This window comes from Saccostrea echinata, unplaced genomic scaffold (genome assembly GCF_033153115.1).
Source record: "Saccostrea echinata isolate AGI-Se365-2 ecotype Australia unplaced genomic scaffold, CSIRO_AGI_Sech_v1 ptg000030l, whole genome shotgun sequence".
In the NCBI taxonomy this organism is placed as follows: Eukaryota; Metazoa; Mollusca; class Bivalvia; order Ostreida; family Ostreidae; genus Saccostrea; species Saccostrea echinata.
In genome coordinates this window covers 22,236,290-22,250,343 of record NW_026889779.1, presented here as the reverse complement: position 1 = coordinate 22,250,343, position 14,054 = coordinate 22,236,290, and the positions used below count along the sequence as shown (strand labels likewise).

At 34.3% G+C, this 14,054-nt stretch overlaps 1 protein-coding gene across 1 annotated transcript in view; it reads right to left on the bottom strand.

Moving 5' to 3' along the window:
• Positions 1-3,349: 3,349 nt before the first annotated feature.
• Positions 3,350-14,054, bottom strand: part of LOC133197536 (B-cell CLL/lymphoma 7 protein family member A-like) — a 177,184-nt gene continuing 166,479 nt past the window's right edge. Inside the window, exons 2-8 of the mRNA XM_061333620.1 lie at positions 7,553-7,652; positions 7,229-7,287; positions 6,961-6,983; positions 6,630-6,756; positions 6,208-6,378; positions 3,720-3,770; positions 3,350-3,615 (exon numbers count right to left, since the gene is read on the bottom strand). Of these exons, the coding sequence (XP_061189604.1) occupies positions 3,545-3,615; positions 3,720-3,770; positions 6,208-6,378; positions 6,630-6,756; positions 6,961-6,983; positions 7,229-7,287; positions 7,553-7,644 (594 nt within the window). The 5' untranslated portion in view covers positions 7,645-7,652 and the 3' untranslated portion in view covers positions 3,350-3,544. The remainder of the gene's footprint in view (positions 3,616-3,719; positions 3,771-6,207; positions 6,379-6,629; positions 6,757-6,960; positions 6,984-7,228; positions 7,288-7,552; positions 7,653-14,054) is intronic.

The window sequence follows — 14,054 nt, the reverse complement described above, 5'->3', positions numbered from 1 at the left end:
TAAATTATCGAGGTAGTAACATGAAACTTTTCATTCAATATAAATGTACATGTATATATACAAGAATTCATGTTCAACCAAGAAATGGTTTAATTTTAAAAGATGCTAAACATAATTCAGTATTTTTGCACGTACAAGTGTTATCTATATCAAGTATTTTATCTTTTAAAAATGGAGAGGGAATCTTTCTTAATTGTTTACTTTCATTAAATTTTGAGTTTTTAAAATCGCTCAATAAAGTCAGCTTAGCTATGTACTTTTGGATTTTTCAAATCAAATTTTGCAAATTTTAATTCCTCATTCTGACTTTTTTTCAAAATTATTTTCTTTTTTTCATATCCGATTTATTGTAAAAAAAAAAAAAAAAGAAAAAGAAAGAAAAAAAATTCATTAGTTTCTATTTTAACGTGACCGTCGAGAGAAATCGAAAATTTTGAATGTCTTCATTGTGCTGAAGAAGATAAATCAAATATGAAGTTTTATTATTGTCTGTTGCGTCTTAAATTCCAATAACATGTATACAGTCACAACTCTTTTTTTTTTTACCCTTTCTTATATTTTTTTCTTGTCAATCCTCATTTATTATTTTTTTATTTCTTCCAAAATCAAAGGGAGGGGGTTGCATTTCCCGTTACCCATCTGAATCCGCCATTGCATATGATGTAAAGATACACATATCTATTTAAAGCTATATATATGGCGTAACTGAACTAAAATTAAAAATACGTGATTGAGTGTAAATAAACATGATATATGTTGTTTACGTTCAAATTAAGATTTTTACTGATTTTGAACTTGAACCTCATGTTTCTATAGTCAAATTGATTTTAAACTGTGTGTTGATTAAATGCGGAGTCGGTAAATAATGTAAAATTTCCACTTACAGCTAAATTATAAGCTGTACTTGGTTGCAAATACAACGTAGAAATCGATCATTGGAGGGAAGGGGGGTATTTTTGTCACATCGTTGGAAAATTATATTTTTATGATTTTGACATAATATCATGAGGTAAACGGCATTTAAAGGGTGTAATATTACTTAAAATGTTTTTATACAGATATAAATATAAACAATAAAATGTCTTCCTTGTTTGTTACTACTAGAATAAACGTCGCAGATATTGCAGAAAAAATTTACATAACCCGCATAAGCGGGTTATGTATTTTTTCTGCAACATCTGCGACATTAATTCCCGTACTAACAACCGAAGAAAGCATTTTATTGTTTGAATTGTACGAAGAATCCAAGGCCGTAACTACCATTGAGGCAAGTGAGACATTGAGGCAATTCAGAGTTTTCTGAAAAGTGAAAAAGTTTTACTTTGAACTTTTATTAATTATGTGTGTCTTTGTACTAAGTTAATACTTTCAACTGCAGTTTCAATTTCCGTGAATCGCGGATCGATCATCTCACTGGTGCTACATAATACATAACGTTTAGAAAGCATATATGTAAGAAATAATTCAAAACGTGAAAACTTTCAAAGATTAAATTTTAATTTGGTAAAACCCAGGTTTTGGGAACTCTCCCCTCCCCCGAGAATCCTTAGGACACTACCCTGAGACTCTCGGGTGGCCCCCAGATCCATTGCCTCACTAAAGATTTGAGCCTAGTTACGGCCTCGGAATCTATGATCAATCTTCTTATTTAGAACAACCGGTTAAGGATGCCAATTTTTCGTTTCACATGACCTATTTTAAAAAACATAGTAGATGGAGTTCGATCACTTTAAGCATTAAAATTGCAAATATCTGCTCACAGACTACGCTCTGCAAAAAGCTCTGAATACCCTGTCAAAGCATGCCAAGAAAAAGTACGCATTCTAGTTTTAGAGCGAACTCAATAAAAGCGGAATTAGCGTTAATCTGTGATTTTTCCCCAGGGAGACGTGCGCGAGGCAATTAATGTCAGCAGTTTTGAGGGAAGGATCTTAAGTTTTACTGGTTTTAAATTAAAGCTAGAATACTTATTATTTAGAAGCCTTTGCACCTTTTTCCCGTCTTTTTTTTATTGAAGGGGGGGGGGGTGGGATTTTCCATGCAAATCATATGCGGTTAAAAAAGTAAAATAGAAGAAAAAGAAAGTGAAATAGATTGTAGTAAACTAATTAATTGTTCAGTAGAAATTAGACGCCTTTCAAATCTTTCGGTGTTTCCATATCAAAATAGTTTTTTCCTAGTGTAAATTAACATCGGGCACGATGAACTTGGTTGTTGTGGAAGTCTCGCGCCTTATTAAGGTATCATACCGCTAATTGACCAATGAAAATGAACTTAGTTCCATACATATAAAATAATTATTTTTTCCTTTTGAATTTTTTTTTATTTCCTTCCAGTCTATTTTTACAATTTTGGTACCTGTGTCTAGCGCATTTTACATATTTTGTAAACAATTAAAGGTTTTTGACAGGAACTATTTTTTTCAGGGCATAGGAGGCTACTTCCTGGGGTAGAAGTTTATTTTTCTTTTACTAAGAAAACGGAAAACTTAGGATCCACCCCCTCAAATCTGCTGCCGTTAATTGTCTCGCCAGCGTTAAGGGAATATGGGTGATTTGCATCAATTACGCTTTTATTGACTGTATCGCTGTGGAAAAATGGACGGGATTTCTTGGCATGAAAACTCTTACAGAGACACCTCATCTTGTACTACAGCTGTTCATTTTTTTCTTCTTTTCACAGTTCATACAGACATGTGCTCTGAACATCATTGCTGCATAGGATTGTTGCTCATCCTACTTTTTGAGCAGCTTTAGCAGTTGGAACTGACATACTTCCTAATACAAATATCACCCTCTGGTTTTCACCAAAGTGACTGTTTGATAGTTATTGATAAGTTTAAGATTTAATCTTTTAATGCAACGGTGTACCATTGCATGGCATTCTCTTTCTTGCGTCACCCTTTAAACAGGAAAATGCAGTGGCGGATCCAGGAATTTCATAACGATAACGGGGGGGGGGGGGGCAGTAGTATAATTTCATCAATTTATGTACTAAACTGGATTAAACCGAAGGTAAATTCTTGTTATACAAATAAAATCCCCCCCCCCCAAAATCAAACGGGGGGGGGGGGGGGGGGAGGGAGGGGGACGATAGATCCGCCTTTGATTTAATACTAATTATACTAATTATGTTCTTAATAGTCAGGACTATTTTTTTTTAACAAAGCAGAACTGTCAAAAATTCAATTTACGGCTTGTGACGGTATGTCTTGTCGTTCTGTACACATTGTCGTTGTGCGACAATATACACATACCTTCAATGCACATGTTTATCGGCACATGTTGTCGGCTGCAAAATGATACATGTAGAAAATATGTTATATAATTATAAATAATTAAAGACTGAATCACAAATAAACACTTTTATTTTGAACACATTTTCCTGGAACTTGGCAGGATAATTCTTTATTTCCCCAAGACTTTTCCCTTTCACTGTCTCTATAAGTGATGTATGACAACATGAATAAAAAATATACCAACGTCAGACATATGGATATGAACCTTACAAAAAACAAATATCATTTAAATATTTCCTCCTAGAATTAAGTATCTGTTTTTAATTTTTTTGTGGGTGGATCATCTTGTTCTCTCTCTAGCATGGGTGGCTCTGAATCTGAAATTAAAAAAAAAAAAATAAACTTCAATGTTGAAAGTTAATTCAGTAAATGTGGCTAATATCTTGTAATGACTAAGAAGCTCATTAGCTATCCTAAATACCATTTGTATCCTCTGAAATCTTCTTTCTATCATCTTTGATCATTCTCATAGCTGGAAATACATAAAAAAAAAATACTTTAAGTCATTTGATTTTTGAAATAGAGAACTATAATTATGCACACACAGAAAAATATACAGTTGAACCTCATTTCTCAAACTCAATGGGACCAAGAAAAAACTTTGAGATATCAAAGGGTTCGAGATATAGAGGGTATAATGCTTAAGAAATATGTGGTTAGGACTTCCCAATCACTTCGACATATCCATGGTATTTGAGATTTCCGTGTTGGAGAGACCCATGTTCAACTGTATTTATAATTTCATCTTAATTTTTGTGTTACTTCACAATTTACAGTCATAACATTCATGATGGGTAGAATCATGGGTAGGTCTGTATTACTTGTGTCATATATCAGTAGCAACATCACGCATATATTGTATAAATCACAGAGGATTACTTATATGAACATAATGCCTGCTGCCTTATCTTCTATTGATTTTAACTTTAGTTTAATAAAAATGCTGTTAGAACAAACTAGAGCCACTGATAAGGTCTACATGAATAATATTAGGCTATTAATTCTGAAATTCATTTATGGACCTAAAATATTCTGTAATAAGCACATGAAATTAAACTAGAAATATGTCCATAGGACATGAATGCCCCGCCGAGGGTATATTAGTAATGCAACATTTTAACGCAAATTGAGAAAAGTGAGGTCAAGGTCAAAGGAAAGGTAAAGGTCAAAAAACATTGATGCAGTTGAATAGCTCTCATCGGTATGTATCAGCATATGAAGTTTGACACTAATTTAAGAAAAGTGAGGTCAAGGTCAGAGGAAAGGTCTAGGTCAAAAAATGTTGATGCAGTTGAAAAGGTTACATCAGTATGTATAAGCATATGAAGTTTGATGAAAATATTATGAATGGTTTCTTTAAAAATGAGCTAAACACTAATTTAAGAAAAGTGAGGCCAAGGTCAAAGAAAAGGTCAAGGTCAAAATATATTGATGCAGTTGAATAGCTCTTATCGGTATGCATCAGCATATGAAGTTTGACACTAATTTAAGAAAAGTGAGGTCAAGGTCAGAGGAAAGGTCAAGGTCAAAAAATGTTGATGCAGTTGAAAAGGTTACATCAGTATGTATCAGGATATGAAGTTTGTTAAAAATATCTTGAATGGTTTCATTAAAACTGAGCTTAACACTAATTTAAGGAAAGTGAGGTCAAGGTCAAAAGAAAGGTCAAGGTCAAAAAAATGTTGATGCAATTGAATAGCATACATCAGTATGTATCAACATATGAAGTTTGATTACACTATCTTGAATGGTATATTTAAAACTGAGCTAAACACCAATTTAAGAAAAGTGAGGCCAAGGTCAAAGAAAAGGTCAAGGTCAAAAAACATTGATGCAGTTGAATAGCTCTCATCGGTATGTATCAGCATATGAAGTTTGACACTAATTTAAGAAAAGTGAGGTCAAGGTCAGAGGAAAGGTCAAGGTCAAAAAATGTTGATGCAGTTGAAAAGGTTACATCAGTATGTATCAGGATATGAAGTTTGTTAAAAATATCTTGAATGGTTTCATTAAAACTGAGCTTAACACTAATTTAAGGAAAGTGAGGTCAAGGTCAAAAGAAAGGTCAAGGTCAAAAAAATGTTGATGCAATTGAATAGCATACATCAGTATGTATCAACATATGAAGTTTGATTACACTATCTTGAATGGTATATTTAAAACTGAGCTAAACACCAATTTAAGAAAAGTGAGGTCAAGGTCAAAAGTAAGGTCAAGGTCAAAAAATGTTGATGCAGTTGAATAGCTTACATCAGTATGTATCAACATATGAAGTTTGATTACACTTTCTTGAATGGTATCTTTAAAACTGAGCTAAACACTGATTTAAGAAAAGTGAGGTCAAGGTCAAAAGAAAGGTCAAGGTCAAAAAATGTTGATGCAGTTGAATAGCTTACATCAGTAGGTATCAACATATGAAGTTTCATTACACTATCTTGAATGGTATCTTTAAAACTGAGCTAAACACTAATTTAAGAAAAGTGAGGTCAAGGTCAAAGGAAAGGTCAAGGTCAAAAAATGTTGATGCAGTTGCATAGCCCTCATCAATATCTATCAGCATATGAAGTTTGATAAAAATGTCTTGGATAGTTTCTTTGAAACTGAGCTTTGAACAGAGCTAAACGCAAAGTGTGACGGAAGGACAGACGGAAGGACGGAAGACGGACATGACAAACACTATATGCCCCGGCCATATTCATGGCGGGGCATAAAAATCACTGAAATAAAAAAAAAATATTCACATTTTTATAAATAATATTACAGCTCATCACGGTTAGCTTTCATGCATCTATTTGTGTTCTTTGGCTAATTTTTTCAAATTAATTTGCAAGCTCATACTGAACGTATAAACCATACCGTCACAATTACATTTAGCTGATTTGTTACATAGACTCTACTGTAAGACTTACCAATCCTCATGTCAGTTTGATTGCTGTCTGTGTCCTGTGACTGGGAGAATCCTGTGTTACTGTTGTCAGGAAATGACTGGTAGGAATCTTCATTCATATTGCTCACTTGATCACTGCAGAGAGAGTCTGGTTGAGACTGCTGTGTGTTTTCGTCAGTGTAAACTTGCTGGGCTATAAATGAATCAGAAGGACATGGTAATGGGTTTCATCTGCTAGCAACATCTAAATATTGAGCATAAATATTTGAAAGCAAATGGTAATAATAATTCATTTATGAATGGGTGGTCCTGTTACTGTATTCATAATAATATTACTTCAAAGACAGACATTACCTAGTTGATAATGCAATCAAATAATTAAAGTTACCGTAAAAACTAAAAAATAAATCAAATAAACAAAAAGGACAAAGTCTAAATACTCACAAGAACTGTTTTCATTCACATTGACTTTGCTAATATCACTTCCCTGAGATGCCTCGGTGTCATGTCCAGATCGTGTTTTCTTTTTTATGTTTGATCTTACTTTCAAACTTTTCCTTACAGCATTAGGCTGCAAAGGGGAAAAAACAGATATTTAGCATATAATTTAACTGGCTTCAATAGCCTACTAAAAAGTATGAAGCAATAAAAATGAATTTCAGAAGCTTTTGTTTTATTTCTTTCCTTTCCTTTTTATTTTTTTATTAAAAATAACTTGTAAGAATATCTGTTTTTCATAATTATATATTTCCTCATTGTTGATTTTGAAACTTACAGGTAATGGTTCTGATGCAGAAACTGAAAAAAAGAAATCAATAATATAAAAAGAATTCTAGCAATAAAGAATATACTGAATATAACCCCTATGGATTGCAATGCTCAACTGAAACAAAACATTATCAGATTAAAAATCTGAAACATATCCATTCCATTCCCTAATTCAATTCATTTCAACAACATACATGTATATACTAGTGAAAGAGATATACAAAATAAAAACTTTTGATTAACTACGACTGGGTTTAAAGGGACAAATAGTATACCTGGAACCCATTTATATATTCTCATTGTTGTGTCTCCAATTGTAACCCATCTTTTCTCCCTGTAAAATCACATAAAAATAAATCGTGCAATTTTATCATACACAGGTGTTTCTCTCAAAACTAAACACATGCCTCGTGGTTTATTAGTATATAGACAAAATAGTCCACATTTATTGACGATTTCTAAACATTTGATTTTTAAAAATACATCCAAATTGAAATCAGGAAATATTTTAATAGCATTGAAAAGTAATGAGGTTACGGATGAGGATCACAGGTACCGTTGACGTCATGGTTAGATCAAGAAAAAAAGTTTCATCTTACCATTTCCTGACTTTATCTATTGCAGTTATTACTCTTTTTATATCTTCTTTGGCCCTGCTACGGGTTTCTGCTCTCACGGACCTTGATAACATTTCTACTAAACCTGAAAATCAGCCGAACTTGCCCGAAGTGGGTAAACAAAGCAAGCAAAGAAAGCAAAAAAAAAATAGCCGGAAGTGTATTACAGCTCGTAAAAACAGAACCTAAAACGTCTACATGCAAACATCCCGGTGAAACATGTCATTGTTCCTAAGCTGACCGTTGTCACATGATATTTGGTCCGCCTCGTTTAAAGGTCCGGGGGGACCTAATACGATAACATATAAGGTCCGCCTTTTATAAGAAAAGGTCCGGCCCGTATAAGAAAAGGTCCGCCTAAGTTTAAAGGTCCGGGTGGTGCAAAATGTTTTAATCTTGACTTAAACACATAAAATTGAAGAGAGTTTGTTTACATCATATGAAGAAAGATTAAGGTTTTAGCCTAGCTGTTGTGTTTATTTTTTTTTTTTTGTACAATATATGGCAGGAATTGCTACTCCATGTTTAGTGTGCTTTTAGCAATATCGTTTAGGGCAATGATTTAAAAAAAAAATGTCGCATTTATTGGGCTTGTGTTTGTTTTTCCCCAGCATTTGCTTTGTGTAAATTAGGACGATTAAAGGTGTGAAATCTGCCGGTGTGTATAGGCAATAAAACAATGGGGGTGTGAAGTATTCGTATACCTGACAGGTACCCGCAGGTAGAGCCCGCGGCAGAAAGCAATGACAATGTAATGGTCATGTGTTTGCTTTAAATCAATAGATATGAATTTTCTATTTTAATAAATTATGCTGAAGAACAAATTATAATACTATTATGATATTCATGCGTAACATCAAAATTGTGATACATGTATATATAATTATATATAGTCTAGTTTATTACAATATTTAAAGAAATTTCTTATTCCAAGTGTAGAGTTTAATACTAAGACCAATAAGAAATAAAAGTATGTATATGCTTCCCTTTAGTTTTAACAATTAACTTGTTTTCAGTTTATAATAATATTTTGCCCTTTATTTGTGGATAGGGTAATATATAGCCTAATGTTGTATTCGATCTATATTTACTGCAGAAACAAAATACATGTAATGTTAAAGCTTAAAACAGGTAACTCAATGTTGAAAACATACATCAGATTTAAAGTATAATCATGGTTTGGATTTAATCCTTTCTTATAAAAATATCACTCTTCCTCGTCATAATGAACTACATATGAAATTAATGTTTCATTTTTTTTTTTTTTTTGCCAAAAGAAAAGGAAAGAAAAAGAACTTACACATTTTACTGTGACTATAGCATGACTGTGGGATAATCTAGCAGGCTGTATTGCATGACCGATTAAAATTTGAAATCATTATTGTAAAATATTTTCTTTTATTACCGACATGAAGCATTTTGTGCAAAGTTGAATGTCCAGTTCTATGTACAAGTCATTTATGTATCTCACGTCTGTATGAACTTGGGAAGGGGGAGGGAACATCAGTTGATCCTCTGCCTTTTTTTGCGTATCAAGGAATTTCTATTTTCTACATTAATTTGTGCAATAACACCCCCCCCCCCCCGAAATGCACCCAGAAATATACTGACCGACTGTTTCTGGGGACGTTGTCAAGCGTGCGTAATATTTCCCATTTCAAGCTACATGATATGTACATTTTCGTGATGTCGACTAGAAGCGTTTCAGACTAATTTTAAATCAAAAATATATTTTTTTTTTATAAAACGCTGAATATTTATGATTATTTATTTTATTCATTTATGGAAAGTGGCAACTCACGGTTATCCGGAGAAAAAAGGTAATTCATGTGGTTTTCCATCATGAGAGTCCAAGCTGCAGACAGCTCAGTATTACGTTACGCTACAACTCCATACCAAGTAGTCCCGGAGAATTGACACTGTATGGAGTATGACTGAGAGTCATACTCCATACTCCCCGGGACTTCTTTCCCTACGAATAATGATATGGAGTAACACTGAGCTGCCTGGATCTTGATTGAGAGTGATCTCCCGTGTAGAATTTTCTACGCGGTGAAAACCAATAAAGTGTATTGTTTAGTACCACTACACCTGCTCAAGAGTTTTTGAAAAATTCTTTACGAAAGCTAGGAACTTTGCCAATGTCCTTAAATTATCCTTTTCGAAGTCATCAGTCATTCTCCGTGGTAACCATGGAAGAAATAATACAATCGGTCTCATGTAGTTATGACAGAATTTTTGAAGTTCGATTTTCATAAATGCTATACATTGCACATATCACCGAACAATTTTGAATAATGATTATACAGGCGCGGATCAAGAATTTTTCCAGGGGGGGGGGGGGGGGGTTCCATCCCAGTCAAAAAAATTTCTAACCCAAAAATTTCTTGACAAGGAAGGAAAAAAAACCGTAAAATCCAATTCCATTTCCAAAACGTGAAAAACACCTATTTGGTGGTGGTGATGGTAGGGTCCATGTTTTCTAAGGGGGTCCAAAGTCATTTTTTATTTACTTCAGTATATACTTTTAATAACTCTGCAAATTCCAGATGGGGGGGGGGGCTCCCCCGACTCCCCCCCCCCCCCCCCAGATCCGCGCATGTTATATGAATAATTTCGGTATTGGCTGGAGAAATTTCCGGTAATACATTGCATCTCAGGTGAAGAAGAGGGGGAGGGGTGGCAATAACATCTTCTTTATATTTCCATCTGCTCCTTGCGTATCAAGTACGTAGGAAATAAACACCATCTGGTGTATATTACAGATTTCTTTTTACTTGTCACACAGGGCATTTACCACATACATTATGTACGTAGTGTTGATGAACCCCTTTCTTATTTTTAAGGTGATTATTTTCCCAATTCATTGTTTGAATACAGAAACAAATACTCCCTCTTTTTCATGCTATATGAATCAAAGTCTATAGATACGGATACAGTACATTTAATGATCATTCTAACATTTTTGTGAGATACAAGGATTATAAATCTGAACATATCTTTTGATTGTATGTGGTGAATATATTCTAGATAAATATACATTGTACTACCATTATACATTCAGATTCGTCACTGCCTTTTATAAAAGAATCGTCCTACGATTTTCCAAGACCTTGACATAAAATAAGAGGCCCATGGGCCACAACGCTCACCTGTGTCAATAAGGCCCTGCTGTTTTTCATCAGCAAATTTATTCTAACATATCTTCCAATGTAAAACATTAATCCCTATTGTGACCCCACCCTACCCCAGGTGTCATGATTTTTACAGATATAGCGCTAGCCCCACCCTACCCCTCGGGGTCATGATTTAAACAAACTTGAATTTACACTACCTCAAGATACTTCTATATCAATGTGACTAAACATGGCTTTGTTGTTCCTGAAAAAAAGGTTTTAGATTTTTTTTCCCTATACATTCACATGCTAAACCCTGATAGTGCATTGTGGCCCATCCTACCCCTAGGGGGTCATGGTTTGATTGATTGATTGATTAGGGTTTAACGCCCGAGTCGGCTATATTTCAGCCATATTCCGGCGGAAAATTAATTTTATATGACCGGTTATCATGGTTTAAACAAATTTGAATCTACAATACCTGAGGATGTTTCCATATCAATCTGACTAAAGATGGCTTTGCTGTTCTTGTGGAGAAGATATTTCGATATATATATCCCATGTAAAACTTTGATCCCCCATTGTGACCCCACCCTACTCCGGGGGTCATGATTTGAACAAACGTACATCTACACTAACTGATGATGCTTCCATATTAATATGACTAATCATGACATTGTTGTTCTTAAGAAGAAGATTTTTGAAGACTTTTTCCTAGATATTCCTATGTAAAACCTCAATCCCCCGTTTTGATCTATCTATTACAAAGAGAAAATTATAGACAAGGTTCTTCTCTGTAGCATGAAAAATAGAGAAAGGGGCAGGGCGGACCTTAAAACGCAGTATAATAAAAGCTCCGCCTTCTGTATTTCAGATATCGTACTATTACAAGGCGAAAACTTTGAACAGGTTTATTTTCGTAGCATAAAAACTAGAGAAAGAGGCAGGGCGGACCTTAAAACGCAGTAAAATAAAAGGTCCGCCCTCTGCTTTTCAGATATTTTACCATTAGAAAGCAAACATTTTGGACAGGGTTTATTTCCGTAAAATAAAAACTAGTCAAAATGGCAGGGCGGACCTTAAAACGCAGTATATTTAAAGGTCTGCCCTCTATAATTCAGAAGTCTTACTGTTAGAAAGCAAACATTTTGGACAGGGTTTATTTCCGTAACATAAAAACTAGTCAAAATGGCAGGGCGGACCTTAAAACGCAGTATAATAAAAGGTCCGCCCTCTGTTTTTCAGATATCGTACTATTACAAGGCGAAATTTTGAACAGGGTTTATTTTCGTAGCATACAAACTAGAGAAAGAGACAGGGCGGACCTTAAAACGCAGTATATTTAAAGGTCCACCCTCTATAATTCAGAAGTCTTACTGTTAGAAAGCAAACATTTTGGACAGGGTTTATTTCCGTAACATAAAAACTAGTCAAAATGGCAGGGCGGACCTTAAAACGCAGTATAATAAAAGGTCTGCCCTCTGTTTTTCAGATATCGTACTATTACAAGGCGAAAATTTTGAACAGGGTTTATTTTCGTAGCATACAAACTAGAGAAAGAGGCAGGGCGGACCTTAAAACGCAGTATATTTAAAGGTCCACCCTCTATAATTCAGATGTCTTACTGTTAGAAAGCAAACATTTTGGACAGGGTTTATTTCCGTAACATAAAAACAAGTCAAAATGACAGGACGGACCTTAAAACGCAGTATAATAAAAGGTCCGCCCTCTATATTTCAGATATCGTACTATTACAAGGCGAAAATTTTGAACAGGGTTCATTTTCGTAGCGTACAAACTAGAGAAAGAGACAGGGCGGACCTTAAAACGCAGTATAATAAAAGGTCCGCCCTCTGTATTTCAGATATCTTACTATTACAAGGTTAAAATTTTGAACAGGGTTTATTTTCGTAGCATAAAACTAAAGAAAGAGGCAGGGCGGACCTTAAAACGCAGTATATTTAAAGGTCCGCCCTCTATATTTCAGACATCTTACTATTACAAGGCGAAAATTTTGAACAGGGTTTATATTCGTAGCATACAAACTAGAGAAAGAGACAGGGCAGACCTTAAAACGCAGTATAATAAAAGGTCCGCCCTCTATATTTCAGACATCGTACTATAACAAGGCGAAAATTTTGAACAGGGTTTATTTCCGTAACATAAAAACTAGTCAAAATGGCAGGGCGGACCTTAAAACGCAGTATAATAAAAGGTCCGCCCTCTGTTTTTCAGATATCGTACTATTACAAGGCGAAAATTTTGAACAGGGTTCATTTTCGTAGCATACAAACTAGAGAAAGAGACAGGGCGGACCTTAAAACGCAGTACAATAAAAGGTCCGCCCTCTATATTTCAGATATCTTACTATTACAAGGCGAATATTTTTATTAAAAGTTATCGTAGCGTAAAAAAAAAAAAAAAAAAAAAAAAAAAAAAAAAAAAAAAACGTTAAAATGGCAGGGCGGACCTTAAAACGCAGTATAATAAAAGGTCCGCCCTCTGTTTTTCTTTTTTCCCACATACATGTTTCTCATTTACAAAGCAAAAATTATGGAAATGCTGTAAGTTCCTATTGTTTTTTTTCTTTGTTGGTTCGTGTGTTTCCAGGGTAAAAAGATAATTAGGTTTTTAATTTTAGGATGGACGCTAAATTAACTTAGAAAAACTCTTGGAATGGCCTAATTGTGCATAAGAATTGCATATATACTACATGTAGTAGTGTACTTTTTTCATTTAATATGCTGACAAAAAGACAAAACTTTAATGTCAATTAATTATCCACTCTATGTACGTTTGCAGGAGATGTGTCTACAGTATTGTGTATATCTATATGCAACCATAAACATCTGTCTGAAGGGACCAAGGATATATATTATTATTTAATTAGTAATGTTGATGACGTGCAACAAGAGAACTATAACCACCCCCACCCCCACCCCACCCCCCACCCCCATCACACACACATAAATAAAAAAGAAATAGCTGCTAAAAGTCGTAGAAAATCTAATTTAAACCAAAATCAAAATAAATATAAAAAATATTAACAAAAGAACACGACTTGGTGGTGTTTTATGAATTTTTATATCAGTCACGATCTCAACAGACACTTTCCTTTTTATTTTAGGGGGAAACACATGTCAAGTTGCTCTGTAAAACCCCTCTGTAAATAGTATGGGTGGATAAGATTCTCCCTTGTAAGAAGGTGGAAAAGGAGAAAATTCTGTACTGAAGCGTACTGAGTATTTCCTATGGTGGATAATAAAGCCGGGGTTGTTTCTTCCAAGCTCGCTGCATGTCTTTTCCGAAATTTTGCATTGCATTTCCGACATTTTTTGTTTTCATTTTACAATACAATCAACACTAAG